Here is a 17,886-nt window from a genome sequence, read left to right on the forward strand (position 1 = left end):
CCCACCCCCCCGCAGCCCACCATCAAGTTTGAGCGCCAGCCCGACTACCTGGACAGCACGGGGGGCACGCTCCACCCCTACCAGCTGGAGGGGCTCAATTGGCTGCGCTTCTCCTGGGCGCAGGGCACCGACACCATCCTGGCCGACGAGATGGGGCTGGGCAAGACTGTGCAGACGGCCGTCTTCCTCTACTCGCTCTACAAGGAGGTGAGACGCCCGTCTTCCTCTACTCGCCCTACGAGGGGGTGAGACGCCGTTTCCCGGGTGAAGGCGTGTTGCCGGGTGTCGACCACAGTGCCGGGGAGGATGCAATGAAGCGGACGCAGACGTCATGCCAACAAATAAATACAACGATACTTATCTGGTTGTACCTGGGTGTGTACACCGTCGGTGTGCGCCTGGTTCACATGTACGAGTGTTGTTTGTGCAAGCGGGTGATCAGGTCCCCGCCTTCATCCTCGTTCAACATGTTGTCATGGCCTCCAGCTTTCCCAGAAAACACCTATTTTCTGAGGAAATAGCGCTTATAGTACTTATAGTACTTATAGTAGTTGTAGTACTTATCGTAGTTATAGTAGTTAATAGTTTAAAATTCCAAAATGAACAGGGCGGGGTCATCCCTTCGTGCCTCTCCATGTTTGTGTGGAGCTGTCATCCCATTGGCCGACGGCCGTCCAGCCATTTTGTCTGTCAGGTGAGATGTGACGACACGAGGCTGCGTCTCGGACGGTGCACACTTAGGGACGCTGATGGGGTGGGTGGTGCTGCCACCCGGAGGCTGGAGGCTGCGCCGCACGTCCTGCCAGAACACCACGGGAACCTTTCTTGTGTTTGGTTTTTATATGAATGATATTTTAAATATGTTCAATATGTTAAATACACGTGACTGTAACGTGTGTTACTGCTTATGTTTATGTATTTTAAATTATATTTGTATTTGAGGAGTAACTACAGTGGGTGTGAGTTTATTAACCCTCCTAATAATAAGATATTTCATGAAACTATTATTTTACTATAATTATCGTACACTATTATGGTATGTATTATTGTTATACATGAGTATAGTTATTATTATTATTAACCGTTATTTGATGAAACTATCCCCCTCCAGGGCCACTCCAAGGGCCCCTTCCTGGTCAGCGCCCCGCTCTCCACCATCATCAACTGGGAGCGCGAGTTTGAGATGTGGGCGCCCGACATGTATGTGGTGACGTACGTGGGCGACAAGGACAGCCGAGCGGTCATCCGGGAGAACGAGTTCTCCTTCGAGGACAACGCCATCCGGGGCGGCAAGAAGGCCTCCAGGATGAAGGTGAGGCCGTCGCGTCGGGAGCCCCGGGGGCCCCCCGTCTCTCTCCGGGGTCCTTGGCGGAGTTTGAGTCGCCCGAGCGTGGTTCGGGTGGAGCGCTGGTCGCTGTGTTTGGTTTCCCCCTCACCCCCCCGGGCGGTGCTTCCCTCTGCTCCAACAGAAAGACTCCTCGGTCAAGTTCCACGTCCTGCTGACGTCCTACGAGCTGATCACCATCGACATGGCGGTGCTGGGCTCCATCGACTGGGCGTGTCTGGTGGTGGACGAGGCCCATCGGCTGAAGAACAACCAGTCCAAGGTGCGAGCGCTTCCCCCGCGGTGGAGCCGACGTCCCCGCCTCATGTGTGACCTCCTCGGGCCCTAACCTCTTTAGAATCAGTAGATAGACCTTAAAAGACGGCCGTTGACGTTTAGAAGCACAGAAAGGAAAAGCTGAAAAGAGATAAAAGACTTAATAATAAAATCACAGAGAAAAACAGGCTCATGTGCAAAAAGACCTTCAACGAGACGAGAGTCCAACCCAGATGAGCCCCAGTGTGAACACCTCCGACCCCACCTGATCACATTTAGTCTCTGGGGGCCAGTCTGATCACATTTAGTCTCTGGGGGCCAGTCTGATCACATTTAGTCTCTGGGGGCCAGTCTGATCACATTTAGTCTCCGGGGTCCAACCTGATCACATTTAGGTGGAACCGTTGGTCGTTTTGCTGGGAACCCCCTGGAATCTCTCCCAGGGACCGGCGGGGGGCGGGACCCCGGGCCCCACGTTGGGAACCGGAGCCCGATTTAATGGAGCCGCGCCCCCCTCTCTCGCCCTCTGCAGTTTTTCCGGGTGTTGAACAACTACCCCCTGCAACACAAGCTGCTGCTGACCGGAACGCCTCTGCAGAACAACCTGGAGGAGCTGTTTCACCTCCTCAACTTCCTGACGCCGGAGAGGTTCAGGTGCGCCAAGCTCAGGCTCCCTGCCCCCGTCCTCCACCTTTTTGCGCCGCTCCGCCCTCACTTCCGCCCTGTTTCTGCGTCTCCGTAGCAACCTGGAGGGCTTCCTGGAGGAGTTTGCGGACATCGCCAAGGAGGACCAGATCAAGAAGCTCCACGACATGCTGGGCCCCCACATGCTGAGGAGGCTCAAGGCCGACGTCTTCAAGCACATGCCCTCCAAGACGGAGCTCATCGTCCGGGTGGAGCTCAGCCCCATGCAGAAGTGAGTGACGGGAGGGGGGGACCCTGGAGGGGTGGAAGGGTGGAGGGTCTCTGCGAGTCTTCCTTAAAACGTCACAGATATTAGGTCAGCGGCTGGATTCATCCATGGAGGTAGGAGGCCTGTTCACAGGGCTTCCTAGGCCTTGAAAAGTCTTGAATTTCTTCGTTTCAACATAAATATTTTTTCGTTTTATTTACAGCCTCCACCCTTTCTCATTTTTACTGTAACTCTAAATGTCCTTATTTGGCATCAGGTGCCCTGTACTTGAACTCAGTCCAACAAATGGTATTTACTGCCTCTATAATCCTTATTTAATACTAAAATACAACTAGAAATTATAACGGTTTTTTTTAACCTGTTTAGCCACAAAAATGTAAATATTTTGAACGATATTTCCTGAAAGGCTTCCATATTTTTCTACTTTCATAGTCACAGCTGTTTCAGTTTTCACTTTTGGTCCAGGTAGCGGACGGGCGCGGCGATGCACCGTGCGTGGGGTCGCGCTGACGATTCTCTCCCCGACCTTTGACCCCGCAGGAAGTACTACAAGTTTATCCTGACGCGGAACTTCGAGGCCCTGAACACGCGAGGAGGCGGGAACCAGGTCTCTCTGCTCAACGTCGTCATGGACCTCAAGAAGTGCTGCAACCACCCCTACCTCTTCCCCGTGGCGGCAATGGTACGACCCGACCACCGGCAGACCAACGTCTGCCATCTTGTACTGGACTGAACAAGAACTGTGTGTTATTGTGGTTGGACCTAAATGTTGTCTTGTCCCGGTCCTTGAATTAAACAAGTTAGCTTAAATGTAGGGTAGCAATGCATGAAGATGGAACAGAACATCAAAGCACCAGTATGTCATATAATCACATAGTTTGATTTTGTCTGTACAGTCCAGTGTCACCCTCAAACCCGCCGCTCACATTGGAACGGCACACTTCCGATTCCTTTCCAAACCCCTCTGATAAACATTTTCTGATTGGTCGGTCGTCAACAGGAAGCTGCAAAGATGCCCAACGGGATGTACGACGGCAGCTCCCTCACAAAGGCTGCTGGAAAACTGATGCTGCTGCAGAAGATGCTCAGGAAGCTGAAGAACGGAGGGCACAGGGTGCTGATCTTCTCCCAGGTGACGGCGCGGGCGTAGCAGCCGGGGGGGGGGCAAGCTGACTCGGCAGCGGTTGGAGGTGGTGGGCGGGAACACCGGCTAAAGCTCCTTTTGCTGTGCGCTGCAGATGACCAAGATGCTGGACCTGCTGGAGGACTTCCTTGAAAACGAGGGCTACAAGTACGAGAGGATCGACGGCGGAATCACCGGAGGGATGAGGCAGGAATCCATCGACCGCTTCAACGGTGAGACCGTCATGGATACCGTTAGCTGGAATCAGGTACCAGGCTGTAGGGCTATACCCGGCTCAGGGTTGTCAGTCAAGTCGGCAAGTTCGGCTGTTCGATGGCAATATTCGACCCTCGCCGGCGACGGCGGGAGGCAGCTCGGCTCTTTCTATCGGCAAGAGAGGCGGCCGCAGACGGCAGCATTAGGAGGCGGGGAGGGAGTGATTTGGTGGCATTCTGCGCGCCTCTCAGACGATGGCCGCCCTAGTGACGGGGCACAATGCAGTGTTGGTATTTCGTTTTTCGTCTCCTTACGGAAGGAACCGTGCGTGATGGGGACGCTTTCTCCCCGATCGCCCCCCCTCCATGCGCTCACAAAATAACGCATTCATGTGTGTTACAGAGGTGTAGTTTGTTTAGGTTTTCAAGTCATGTGAGGTACATTTGGGGTTGGAGTTTGGCCTTGGATTGAAGGCTCTCAGCTGACAAGGTGGGCGTGTTTCTTCCTCTGTGGTGGTGTTGACGGTGTTTGTGTGTGGTGCTGTCGTCCCGCAGCCCCCGGCGCACCGCAGTTCGCCTTCCTGCTCTCCACCCGGGCGGGGGGGCTGGGCATCAACCTGGCCACGGCCGACACCGTCATCATCTACGACTCGGACTGGAACCCCCACAACGACATCCAGGTACGAGCCCCGCCCGGTTGGAGATGTGACATGGTGGGCTGTTGGGCGGAGTCCGGGTTCTTTGGCTCATCTGTGCTTGTCCCTCCAGGCGTTCAGCAGGGCCCATCGTATCGGTCAGAACAGGAAGGTGATGATCTATCGTTTCGTCACCAAGGCCTCTGTGGAGGAGAGGATCACCCAGGTAACCTGTAGAGCCATGATCTGCCACACTACACACAAACAGTCCTTAATAACCACAATAAGTCAACCTTTATAAACCTTCCAAAGCAAACTGTACCTTAAACTTACCTCTCTGTTCCATATATATATATATACACACACACACACACACACACACATATTAGTACCTACCTGCAGTACTTCATTGGATAATGAACAGATGATTATTTTTCCCACAATTTGTCTTAAATTTAATACTTCAAGACAAGTTTTCACTGAATGTTACTCTGATAGCGTTTAGCTCAAAACGTTCTCTGTGAGTTTACTGCTGCCTCCAGACCCCATCACCTCTTATAGCCCTGCCCTTCACTACCTCCCTCTCTCTCCCTCGCTCTCTCTCTCGTTCTCTCTCCATCCAGGTGGCCAAGAAGAAGATGATGCTGACCCACCTGGTGGTGCGTCCCGGTCTGGGCTCCAAGACGGGCTCCATGTCCAAGCAGGAGCTGGACGACATCCTCAAGTTCGGAACGGAGGAACTCTTCAAGGACGAATGTGAAAGTGAGGCGCCAACGGAGGCTTTTTCCAAAATGAGGGTCCCTCTAAACAGTCAGGCCTGGCCCCGTCACCGTCGAGACGGTAGACTTGTTGGAAGCGTATATTGAGACGACGTCACGGTGTGTTGTGATGTGACGATGCCTTAATTTCACTCCAATACACTGAAAACGGATCAGGATAATATGGAGCAATATAGTCTGGAACCAATAAGAAATTAGAAAAAGATTTGATGCTGTTGATATGATGACTGTTGACTGCCACAATCAAAATAACTGCATGTCGGGACGTTCGGTGGTTGTTTTAGAGGACGTTCAGTGGCGGTTGTTTTAGAGGACGTTCAGTGGCGGTTGTTTTAGAGGACGTTCAGTGGTGGTTGTTTTAGAGGACCTTCACTGGTTGTTTTAGAGGACGTTCAGTGGTTGTTTTAGAGGACGTTCAGTGGTTGTTGTTTTAGAGGACGTTCAGTGGTTGTTGTTTTAGAGGACGTTCACTGGTTGTTGTTTTAGAGGACGTTCACTGGTTGTTGTTTTAGAGGACGTTCACTGGTTGTTGTTTTAGAGGACGTTCAGTGGTTGTTGTTTTAGAGGACGTTCAGTGGTTGTTGTTTTAGAGGACGTTCAGTGGTTGTTGTTTTAGAGGACGTTCAGTGGTTGTTGTTTTAGAGGACGTTCAGTGGTTGTTGTTTTAGAGGACGTTCAGTGGTTGTTGTTTTAGAGGACTTTCACTGGTTGTTGTTTTAGAGGACTTTCACTGGTTGTTGTTTTAGAGGACGTTCAGTGGTTGTTTTAGAGGACGTTCAGTGGTTGTTTTAGAGGACGTTCAGTGGTGGTTGTTTTAGAGGACGTTCAGTGGTGGTTGTTTTAGAGGACGTTCAGTGGTGGTTGTTTTAGAGGACGTTCAGTGGTTGTTGTTTTAGAGGACGTTCAGTGGTTGTTGTTTTAGAGGACGTTCAGTGGTTGTTGTTTTAGAGGATGTTCAGTGGTTGTTGTTTTAGAGGACGTTCACTGGTTGTTGTTTTAGAGGACTTTCACTGGTTGTTGTTTTAGAGGACGTTCAGTGGTGGTTGTTTTAGAGGACGTTCAGTGGTGGTTGTTTTAGAGGACGTTCAGTGGTTGTTGGTTTAGAGGACGTTCAGTGGTTGTTGGTTTAGAGGACGTTCACTGGTTGTTGGTTTAGAGGACGTTCACTGGTTGTTGGTTTAGAGGACGTTCACTGGTTGTTGGTTTAGAGGACGTTCACTGGTTGTTGGTTTAGAGGACGTTCACTGGTTGTTGGTTTAGAGGACGTTCACTGGTTGTTGGTTTAGAGGACGTTCACTGGTTGTTGGTTTAGAGGACGTTCAGTTGTTTTAGAGGACGTTCAGTGGTTGTTGTTTTCGAGGACGTTCAGTGGTTGTTGTTTTAGAGGACGTTCAGTGGTTGTTGTTTTAGAGGACGTTCAGTGGTTGTTTTAGAGGACGTTCAGTGGTTGTTTTAGAGGACGTTCAGTGGTGGTTGTTTTAGAGGACGTTCAGTTGTTGTAGTTTTAGAGGACGTTCACTGGTTGTTGGTTTAGAGGACGTTCAGTGGTTGTTGTTTTCGAGGACGTTCAGTGGTTGTTGTTTTCGAGGACGTTCAGTGGTTGTTGTTTTAGAGGACGTTCAGTGGTTGTTGTTTTAGAGGACGTTCAGTGGTTGTTGTTTTAGAGGACGTTCAGTGGTTGTTGTTTTAGAGGACGTTCAGTGGTTGGTTTAGAGGACGTTCACTGGTTGTTGGTTTAGAGGACGTTCACTGGTTGTTGGTTTAGAGGACGTTCACTGGTTGTTGGTTTAGAGGACGTTCACTGGTTGTTGGTTTAGAGGACGTTCACTGGTTGTTGGTTTAGAGGACGTTCACTGGTTGTTGTTTTAGAGGACGTTCACTGGTTGTTGTTTTAGAGGACGTTCAGTGGTTGTTGTTTTAGAGGACGTTCAGTGGTTGTTGTTTTAGAGGACGTTCACTGGTTGTTGTTTTAGAGGACGTTCACTGGTGGTTGTTTTAGAGGACGTTCACTGGTGGTTGTTTTAGAGGACGTTCACTGGTGGTTGTTTTAGAGGACGTTCACTGGTGGTTGTTTTAGAGGACGTTCACTGGTGGTTGTTTTAGAGGACGTTCACTGGTGGTTGTTTTAGAGGACGTTCAGTTGTTGTTTGAGGACGTTCAGTTGTTGTTGTTTTAGAGGACGTTCACTGGTTGTTGTTTTAGAGGACGCTCACTGGTTGTTGTTTTAGAGGACGCTCACTGGTTGTTGTTTTAGAGGACGCTCACTGGTTGTTGTTTTAGAGGACGTTCACTGGTGGTTGTTTTAGAGGACGTGTAGTGGTGGTTGTTTTAGAGGACGTTCAGTTGTTTTAGAGGACGTTCAGTGGTTGTTGTTTTCGAGGACGTTCAGTGGTTGTTGTTTTAGAGGACGTTCAGTGGTTGTTGTTTTAGAGGACGTTCAGTGGTTGTTTTAGAGGACGTTCAGTGGTTGTTTTAGAGGACGTTCAGTGGTGGTTGTTTTAGAGGACGTTCAGTTGTTGTAGTTTTAGAGGACGTTCACTGGTTGTTGGTTTAGAGGACGTTCAGTGGTTGTTGGTTTAGAGGACGTTCAGTGGTGGTTGTTTTAGAGGACGTTCAGTTGTTGTAGTTTTAGAGGACGTTCACTGGTTGTTGGTTTAGAGGACGTTCAGTGGTTGTTGTTTTAGAGGACGTTCAGTGGTTGGTTTAGAGGATGTTCACTGGTTGTTGGTTTAGAGGACGTTCACTGGTTGTTGGTTTAGAGGACGTTCACTGGTTGTTGTTTTAGAGGACGTTCACTGGTTGTTGTTTTAGAGGACGTTCAGTGGTTGTTGTTTTAGAGGACGTTCAGTGGTTGTTGTTTTAGAGGACGTTCACTGGTTGTTGTTTTAGAGGACGTTCACTGGTTGTTGTTTTAGAGGACGTTCACTGGTGGTTGTTTTAGAGGACGTTCACTGGTGGTTGTTTTAGAGGACGTTCACTGGTGGTTGTTTTAGAGGACATTCAGTTGTTGTTTTAGAGGACATTCAGTTGTTGTTTTAGAGGACGTTCAGTTGTTGTTTTAGAGGACGTTCACTGGTTGTTGTTTTAGAGGACGTTCAGTGGTGGTTGTTTTAGAGGACGTTCAGTGGTGGTTGTTTTAGAGGACGTTCACTGGTGGTTGTTTTAGAGGACTTTCACTGGTGGTTGTTTTAGAGGACGTGTAGTGGTGGTTGTTTTAGAGGACGTTCAGTTGTTTTCGAGGACGTTCAGTGGTTGTTGTTTTCCAGTACGTTCACTGGTTTTTGTTTTAGAGGACCTTCAGTGGTGGTTGTTTTCCAGGACGTTCAGTGGTGGTTGTTTTCCAGGACGTTCACTGGTTGTTGTTTTAGAGGACGTTCACTGGTTGTTGTTTTAGAGGACGTTCACTGGTTGTTGTTTTAGAGGACGTTCACTGGTTGTTGTTTTCCAGGACGTTCAGTGGTGGTTGTTTTCCAGGACGTTCACTGGTGGTTGTTTTAGAGGACGTTCACTGGTGGTTGTTTTCCAGGACGTTCAGTGGTGGTTGTTTTCCAGGACGTTCACTGGTTGTTGTTTTAGAGGACGTTCACTGGTTGTTGTTTTAGAGGACGTTCACTGGTTGTTGTTTTAGAGGACGTTCACTGGTTGTTGTTTTAGAGGACGCTCACTGGTTGTTGTTTTAGAGGACGCTCACTGGTTGTTGTTTTAGAGGACGCTCACTGGTTGTTGTTTTAGAGGACGCTCACTGGTTGTTGTTTTAGAGGACGCTCACTGGTTGTTGTTTTAGAGGACGTTCACTGGTTGTTGTTTTAGAGGACGTTCACTGGTTGTTGTTTTAGAGGACGTTCACTGGTTGTTGTTTTAGAGGACGTTCACTGGTTGTTGTTTTAGAGGACGTTCACTGGTTGTTGTTTTAGAGGACGTTCACTGGTTGTTGTTTTAGAGGACGTTCACTGGTGGTTGTTTTAGAGGACGTTCACTGGTGGTTGTTTTAGAGGACGTTCAGTGGTGGCTGTTTTAGAGGACGTTCAGTGGTGGTTGTTTTAGAGGACGTTCAGTGGTGGTTGTTTTAGAGGACGTTCAGTGGTGGTTGTTTTAGAGGACGTTCAGTGGTGGCTGTTTTAGAGGACGTTCAGTGGTGGCTGTTTTAGAGGACGTTCAGTGGTGGTTGGTTTAGAGGACGTTCAGTGGTGGTTGGTTTAGAGGACGTTCAGTGGTGGTTGGTTTAGAGGACGTTCAGTGGTGGTTGGTTTAGAGGACGTTCAGTTGGTTTAGAGGACGTTCAGTTGGTTTAGAGGACGTTCAGTTGGTTTAGAGGACGTTCAGTGGTTGTTGTTTTCGAGGACGTTCAGTGGTTGTTGTTTTGGAGGACGTTCAGTGGTTGTTGTTTTGGAGGACGTTCACTGGTTGTTGTTTTCGAGGACGTTCACTGGTTGTTGTTTTAGAGGACGTTCAGTGGGTGTTGTTTTGGAGGACGTTTATTATAGATTTGAGACAACTGATCCCAGGCCTTGTTGGCTTGCTTTTGGCCAGACTCTAAACTACTTCCTGTCCGCCATGTTGTCGACCCCCTCTAGGGGAGAACAGGGAGGATGACAGCAGCGTGATCCACTACGACGACAAGGCCATCGACCGGCTGCTGGACCGAAACCAGGACGCCACAGAGGACACGGAGATCCAGAGCATGAACGAGTACCTGAGCTCTTTCAAGGTGGCCCAGTACGTGGTGAAGGACGAGGAGGAGGCTGTGAGTACCAGGAGGTGGCGGCGGGGGAGGAGATTTGAGATTTGGGTGTAAAAGAGATGGGACTGATGTCATGTGTTTGACCCCCCTCCCCCCCAGGAGGAGGAGGTGCAGCGGGAGATCATCAAGCAGGAGGAGAGCGTGGACCCAGACTACTGGGAGAAGTTGCTACGTCACCACTACGAGCAGCAGCAGGAAGACCTGGCCCGGAACCTGGGGAAGGGAAAACGCATCCGCAAGCAGGTCAACTACAACGACGGCTCCCAGGAGGACCGCGGTGAGAGAACCAAACATTACAATAGTGTATGAACAGGAGGACCCCCTTGTCCACGCTACCGTTTCACCCGCCAACGTGTTGGGACCGATTTATACCGTTCGGCAGATAAATAATAATAAAAAATGTGCATATCTATTTCCAATGCTTAAAGAGGAATGAATTGAGATTTTAAAATCAGTTATTTTTCTCATCAGGGCTTTGGTCCCCAATCAGCGTCCATCTTGGAGATAGGGTTGTGTTGCTGTGTTTGTGATAGAAAACAGCCCATGTCAAATTTAAATTTAAACACTTTTAGTATTTTTTTTGGTCAACTAGTGTTATCGGTGTACTACATTACCCAGAATGCTGTTCATGGCCACCATAATCTTAAACCTCACACAGGAGTAAAATGCCGTGTGTGCGTGTGTGCGTGTGCGTGTGTGCGTGTGTGCGTGTGTGTGTGTGTGTGTGTGTGTGTGTGTGTGTGTGTGTGTGTGTGTGTGTGTGTGTGTGTGTGTGTGTGTGTGTGTGTGTTCCTCCTGCACATTAGACGGCGATGAAAACAAAATACAAGCAAACATTTGTTTAATGTGCTTTGTTGTGTCGTTCTTTCAAGTCTTTATTGAAAAGTGTGTCCTAAATAGTTGAGGTAACTCTGTCACGATGCGCTCTGATACGCAAACCCACGGGGGGGGGGGGGTACGAGGGCGGCTGTTGCACGTCATATTTCACGGAACCTTGAAGAGAGTTCTAGTCCCATTTGGACATTGTGCTCTTCATTTTGTTTTAATAGACCAGCAGAAATGAAATTCATAGACCATGTCTCACTGTGATGAGCCCTGAAAATGTCACTTCTTTTCAGAGGTACTTCAATGGCCTCCCAGTGTATCCAGAGATGTCAGGATCACGGTGTTTCAGTTGAGCTGTGTAGTACAAATAATGAGCAAAAAACCCAATTATCAGGGTTATTGCATTAGCATGGAGCAGTGTAACAGTGCATGTCCTGCTTAGAGAGAACAGATACTCATTGACGAATAGTGAAGTATTTGTTGACATCATATTAATAATACCACTCGTCCATTGTGTCTCATCTCCCAGCTGATTGGCAGGACGACCAGTCCGACGGCCAATCAGATTACTCCGTGGCTTCTGAGGAGGGAGACGAGGACTTTGACGAAAGGACGGAAGGTAAGGACGTCTGTGTACCAATCCTATACTCGGTGTATGAAAATAAGTTCTGTCCTCATTGGGTATACGTGCTATTCGGTGTTTTTGTCTTCCATACTGTTATTCCCAGTTTCGTGCAACGTTTCCCAACAAACTGTTTAAATAGTATTCATCAAACTGTATGCGAAAAGTACCAGGATGACATACTACATCCAGTGAAATTTCATTAAGCTACACTGAACTCTACGTTGGTCAGGGTACCTATGCATTGTCGTCATGACAACAGGCTGAAAGGTAACTGAGCGGCTTTATCACGATGTAGTATGTCCGAAAAGACATGGCTGAGTTTACGTTTACATTTAGTCATTTACAGACGCTTTTATCCAAAGCGACTTAAAAGGGAGAATAACATTCAAGCTACATTGCGACAGAGACATTAGTGTAACAATAAATACTGCTAGGTGGTGCTAAGTAATTGTAGGTTAGGACAGGAGGTACTCACTGAAGAGCTGGGTCTTCAGGTGCTTCTTAAAGACAGAGAGGGAGGTCCCCGCTCTGGTCATTTTTGGCAGCTCGTTCCACAAACGTGGAACTACAAATGAGAATAACCTGGATTGCCGTGGTTGTACGGCCGGCAGAGCCAGGCGACGCTCTTTTGGGCAACATGTACTTTTACAAGAGCATTTAAGTAGGTGGGAGCATTCCCAAAAATCACTCTGTAGGCCAGCATAAGAGACTTGAACTTGATGCGGGCGGCTACAGGTAACCAAGCGGCTACAGGTAACCAAGCGGCTACAGGTAACCAAGCGGCTACAGGTAACCAGTGGAGCTGGATGAGCAGCGGAGTGACATGTGCCCTCTTTGGCTGGTTGAACACCAGTCGCGCGCCGCATTCTGTATCATCTGCAGTGGCTTCACCGCACAGGCCTCAAGCCTGTTAAGAGGGCGTTGCAGTAGTCGAGACGGGACATCACCAAGGTTTGTACCAGCAGTTGAGTGGCATATTGGGTCAGGCACGGCCTGACTTTTCGGATGTTGAGTAGTGCGAAGCGGCAGGACCGGGAGACGGCGGCAACATGGTCCGAGAATGTCAGTTGGTCATCAATAATGACACCAAGATTCCTTGCAGCCTTGGTAGGAACAAGAGAATGAGTTAATTTTAATATCAATGTTGTGATAAATACCTTGTTTGGCCGGGATGACCAGCAGTTCCGTGGTTGCCGGGTTTAGTTGAAGATGATAATCCTTCATCCATGTGGATATGTCAGCGAGACAATCCGAGATCCGCGTTGAGACAGTGGCGTCATCAGGCAGGAAGGACAGATAGAGTTGAGTATCATCCGCATAGCAGTGATATGAAAAGCCATGTGAGCGGATGATCGGGCCCAGTGAGGTGGTGTATATGGCAAAGAGGAGGGGTCCCAGCACCGAGCCTTGGGGCACCCCTGTGGTGAGGTGGTGAGGCACAGACAGCTGGCCTTGCCATGTCACACTAAACTCATTACTCATTACTTTGCACATGAAGTACATAGTACGTAGTCGGCCTTTTTTTTGATGCAGCATGACAGTAGAGCCAATAACCCGAGTCTCCGCCCCCCTGCAGCCAACTCCCGCAGGCCGAACAGGAAGGGCCTGAGGCACGACAAAGACAAACCACTGCCCCCCCTGCTGGCCAGAGTGGGAGGCAACATCGAGGTGAGTCGTTCGTCTGCCAACCCCCTGCCCCTAACCCCTAGACCCCAACCCCTGCACCTAACCTCTGCCCTCAACCCATAACCCCTGGCCCCTGCCCCTTTCCCTTACCCCTAACCCCTAGCCTCCAACCCCTGCCCCCATCCCCTCACCCTACCCCCAACCCCTGCACCTAACCTCTGCCTTCAACCCCGCCTCTGCCCTAACCCCACTGGGGCAAGCCATTGCTGCTTCCATGCAATTTGATTGAAGGCAATTGCACAAGACTCTGAACTTTTATCTTAACTTGTTTTAAATTTCATCAAGTAAATAAACTACAAATAAAAACTATATTCACAGCCTCATTTAATGCATGTTTGTCGATAAAATAATGTAAATGCACTTCAGGAAATTCCAACGAAGCGGTAAAAGAGCAAGAACAATGTTACATTTTTTAAGAATGCACATGTTGAGTCCAAAATGACCCGGCTTTAAATTGTAATGATGATGATGATAAACTAGAGTTCAAAGCATTTAAAAACCTTGTTTCTCTTTCCCAGGTTTTGGGTTTCAACTCGCGGCAGCGCAAGGCCTTCCTGAATGCAGTGATGCGTTATGGGATGCCTCCTCAGGACGCCTTCACCACCCAGTGGCTGGTCCGGGACCTGCGGGGGAAGTCGGAGAAGGAGTTCAAGTAAGAACCGCGTCAGCGAAAATAGAGGAATAAATCCAAAAATCTGTGGAAAGATGAATACAAATCAGCAGATGAGGTGTGTCAAAGTTGCACTTACAAATATAAATCTCTCGCTCTCTCTCTCTCCCCGTTCAGAGCCTATGTCTCTCTTTTTATGAGACACCTGTGCGAGCCGGGCGCAGATGGCGCCGAGACCTTCGCCGACGGCGTCCCACGGGAGGGGTTGTCACGGCAACACGTCCTCACCCGCATCGGCGTCATGTCGCTGATCCGCAAGAAGGTGAGACTTCTGCTGTAGAAGCTCCGCTGGGTCTTGAGGCTCCGCTGGGTCTTGAGGCTCCGCTGGGTCCTGCGGCTCTGCCGGGTCCTGAGGTTCTGCCAGGTCTTGATGGTTCTCATGGTTCTGGTTCGGCTGCTTTCCTGGTCCAGGTCCAGGAGTTTGAGCACGTGAACGGCCAGTGGTCCATGCCCTGGATGGCCGAGCTGGAGGAGAACAAGAAGGCGGCTCAGCCCGACTCCCCTGGGAAGACCCCGTCCACCGGGACCCCCGGGGACACCCAGCCCAACACGCCCGCTGCAGGTATACACACCCCCAGTTTCCTGGATCGATTATTTCCAAAGCGGTGAACCTTTGTATGTCTGGAGATGAGTGCAAGTCAATCAAAGTTGAGCTTCATAAAAACATGTATTTTATACTTGTAGTCGACGAGGCGGCTAAGGACGGCGAGAAGGAGGCAGAAGGGGAGAAGGAGGCGAAGGAGAGCAACAAGGCGGACGAGGTAAGGATGGGACAAGATGGCCAACCCGTCACTGAGAAGAAACAACCTTTTTTGGACGACGCGTTCAGGAAAACAATACATAGTAATAGTTATTACGCGTGTTCCGAAATTGATGCGCTACGACTGAGCTCACAAAACTCCTGGTTCACGGGGTTTGAGTCGCGGACGGGATCATTTTTCGGATCGGCAAAAAGGAGTGTGTGGCGGGGGGGACAGATATGACTTTGCTTTCCGTTCATTCATTATGATCAGCAAGAAATGTCAAGATGTCCAATGTTTAAATACAATCTTCAAATATATAAACTATTCAATGCTGGTTGAATTAGAGCTCAATGAGGCAGGCAGGACACCACCTTCCTCTAAACACAGTAGTGGGTGAAACCGTGTGATGAGCTCCATCCCCGGTGATGGAGTTCTGAGAAGTCTGCGTCCCTCAACACCCCATCCCAGTCCAACATGTTTTTGTTTTTCCCAGCACTAACCCCGTGGAGTCTTGATCGCTAAAGAAAAGTCACATTGAGTCATGAAATGAATCAATCCTAAAATGGAACATTTGACGGGTGGAGGAAAGGCCTGGGAGCCAAACTGTTCAACTACAAGCAGCTCATGTCTTGTCCTCCTCCCCGACCTCCTTTCCCCTCGTGTTGCGTTGTGCATTAACCCTATCCCAATCCAAGTCATGTCCATAATGTCAGCTGCTCTCATGGAGCGTGAAGCGCTCTCTGCCCTCGAGACTGGACATTTATTGAAATTATTATAAAGCACCAGCTTAAATTAATAATAATAATCACAATAATAATAATGTAGTAATAATATAATATATTATTAATAATGTTATTATTATTAATAATAATAATAATAATAATAATAATAATGTAAATATCACAATAATAATAATAATGTAGTAATACTTTAAATATATTATTATTATTAATAATAATAATAATAATAATAATAATAATGTAATAATCACAATAATAATATAGTAATATATTATTGATGATAATAATAATGTAATAATCACAATAATATATTATTAATGTAATAATAATAATCACAATAATATAATAATAATAATCACAATAATAATAATCATGTAATATATTAATAATGATCACAATAATAATAATAATCGCAATAATCATAATAATAATAATAATTCTGTAATAATATATTAATAATTATATATTATTAATAATAATAATAATTTTGTAAAATGTTTAGATTGCACGGGGGTTGATCCGTACAGGTCGCAGATCAACCACGTTCCGTTCCACCACTATTTGTCAATAAAGAAATTGAATGTGCAGGTGATCGCCATCCCCGACGACGACGAGGATGAGGAGGAGGAGGAAGAGGAGGTGGAGGAGGAGGTGGAGGACAAGAAGAGGCCGCCGCCCGAAACGCCGCCGCAGGAGGAGGAGCTGGCGGAGAAGAAGAAAAACGGAGAGGAGGCGGCGGAGGTGAACAGAGCTAACGGAGAGGCGGAGCAGGGCGAGAAGGACGGAGAGAGCAAGAAGAAGGAGGTGGAGGAGGCGGTGGAGGAGAAGGTGGAGGAGAAGAAGAAGGAGGGGCGCGAGAAGAGTGCCAACGGAGGAGAGGAGGGCAAGGCCACGGCGGAGGCCACGGCGGAGGAGGGGTCAGAGGTCAACGCCGGGGCCGGAGACGTCAAAGGTAAAAACGGAATAGAAGCTTGTAAGTGAAGGTTCTGATCCCGACGTCACGACACCCATACTTTGACGATATTTTAACCATATTTTAGGGCGGTCGTGTCTTTTACACAATATTTACCAGAACTGATCCCAAATAATGTGGATATGCTGCTTATTGATTAGAACGTGTAACGCTCCTTAAAAACATTTTCTGTATTCAGACGCCATGCGATGTGATCATAGGATTTTGATATTGTATTCGATTCATAATTCAGTTATTTTTTATCATCATCCCCCAAATCACCTTCTACCGCGAGCAGCCATTTGGGATTGAACTTTTTAAATCTTCAACTCTGCCGTGTTGGCGTTGGCCTGCGTCGCTCACAGTCCTCTCTCCCCTCTGGGTGGTGTCTCTCTCCAGCGGAAGACAGGAAGGAGGAGAAGCCTGAGAAGATGGACACCACGCCCGCCCCAGAAGACAAGAGAGGTGCACGGCCCACTCTGCTGCTCCTTCGTGTTTCATTGAAGGGTTTCACCGCTTACCATCACCTTTGTACTTGAGTTTGTACATTGAGAAGACTTTTTTTTTCCTGACAAAATATTGCACAAAATACTGCTTTTAATTCAATTTTTTGATCAAATATTCCAAATATCTTCCAACATTGATTAATAGTCAATTTTCTTTAAACACTAAAATATATCATGAGAGAGAGAACCTGCAGTACCTCCAGGGCCCCTAGGGGGCTGTGAACCCCTCTTTGAGAAACTCCGGATACGTTACTGGAGAGCAGGAAGTCCTTATTTGGTGTGTGTGTGTGTGTGTTTCCTTTGGGTGGAGCAGATCAGAAGGAGGAGAAGGATGGAGTGAAGGTGGAGGAGGGAGCCAAGCTGCAGAACGGAGAGAGTAAGGAGGGAGAGGAGAAGAAGAAGAGCAAGAGCAGGTTCATGTTCAACATCGCAGACGGAGGGTTCACAGGTTAGTTTTCTATTATTCCACCTCTTTCCATCACGCTCTGTCGTTCTCTTCTTCTCCTCCAGTATCTGTTCATCTCTCATTGATAATTGATGACAAATGTCCCTCTAGAGCTCCACTCCTTGTGGCAGAACGAGGAGCGCGCTGCCACGGTAACCAAGAAGACCAACGAGATCTGGCACCGTCGCCATGACTACTGGCTGCTTGCCGGCATCATACAGTATCCTTTGGAACACGGGAATCGAACCCACAGCCCTGAGCTCCGCTGGGGAGATCACCCAGCTGGACCAGGGAAACAGACCATAATAGAGGAACAGAAAGAAACTGTCAATTTACAAGAACAAGAAAAATGTTTTTGAAAATTTGACAAAATAAAATAAACCTAAAAAAGTATTAATTATTGTTATTGTTGTTATTACTTGTTGTTGTGTTGTGTGTTGTCCTTGACTCCGCCCCCCAGTCATGGCTACGCCCGCTGGCAGGACATCCAGAACGATGTCAAGTACGCCATCCTCAACGAGCCCTTCAAGGGAGAGATGAACCGAGGCAACTTCCTGGAGATCAAGAACAAGTTCCTGGCGCGGAGGTTCAAGGTATGAGGGCGGTGTCAGGGCGGTGTCGGTGCGGTGTGTCGGTGCGGTGTCAGGGCGGTTTGTCAGGGTGGTGTGTGGGGGGTGTCAGGGTGGTG

The 17,886-nt window shown here is 48.3% G+C and overlaps 1 protein-coding gene across 6 annotated transcripts in view; it reads left to right on the plus strand.

Moving 5' to 3' along the window:
* Window positions 1-17,886, plus strand: part of LOC307241072 (chromodomain-helicase-DNA-binding protein 4-like) — a 34,097-nt gene that overhangs the window by 14,701 nt on the left and 1,510 nt on the right. For 4 of the 6 annotated variants that reach the window (XM_080015057.1, XM_080015056.1, XM_080015058.1 and 1 more), the window contains 24 exons: window positions 16-207; window positions 1,112-1,312; window positions 1,470-1,607; window positions 2,133-2,254; window positions 2,343-2,516; window positions 3,054-3,195; window positions 3,514-3,645; window positions 3,752-3,869; window positions 4,407-4,531; window positions 4,620-4,712; window positions 5,110-5,248; window positions 9,840-10,009; window positions 10,106-10,283; window positions 11,361-11,450; window positions 13,033-13,124; window positions 13,661-13,794; window positions 13,930-14,074; window positions 14,224-14,374; window positions 14,497-14,573; window positions 15,884-16,247; window positions 16,647-16,712; window positions 17,067-17,201; window positions 17,310-17,418; window positions 17,659-17,791. In XM_080015057.1, the coding sequence (XP_079871183.1) occupies window positions 16-207; window positions 1,112-1,312; window positions 1,470-1,607; window positions 2,133-2,254; window positions 2,343-2,516; window positions 3,054-3,195; window positions 3,514-3,645; window positions 3,752-3,869; window positions 4,407-4,531; window positions 4,620-4,712; window positions 5,110-5,248; window positions 9,840-10,009; window positions 10,106-10,283; window positions 11,361-11,450; window positions 13,033-13,124; window positions 13,661-13,794; window positions 13,930-14,074; window positions 14,224-14,374; window positions 14,497-14,573; window positions 15,884-16,247; window positions 16,647-16,712; window positions 17,067-17,201; window positions 17,310-17,418; window positions 17,659-17,791 (3,420 nt within the window). The remainder of the gene's footprint in view (window positions 1-15; window positions 208-1,111; window positions 1,313-1,469; window positions 1,608-2,132; window positions 2,255-2,342; window positions 2,517-3,053; window positions 3,196-3,513; window positions 3,646-3,751; window positions 3,870-4,406; window positions 4,532-4,619; window positions 4,713-5,109; window positions 5,249-9,839; window positions 10,010-10,105; window positions 10,284-11,360; window positions 11,451-13,032; window positions 13,125-13,660; window positions 13,795-13,929; window positions 14,075-14,223; window positions 14,375-14,496; window positions 14,574-15,883; window positions 16,248-16,646; window positions 16,713-17,066; window positions 17,202-17,309; window positions 17,419-17,658; window positions 17,792-17,886) is intronic. The other 2 variants (XM_080015059.1, XM_080015060.1) reach the window with 2 other exon arrangements.

The sequence above is a fragment of the Zeus faber genome (assembly GCF_960531495.2).
Source record: "Zeus faber genome assembly, chromosome: 1".
In the NCBI taxonomy this organism is placed as follows: domain Eukaryota; kingdom Metazoa; phylum Chordata; class Actinopteri; order Zeiformes; family Zeidae; genus Zeus; species Zeus faber.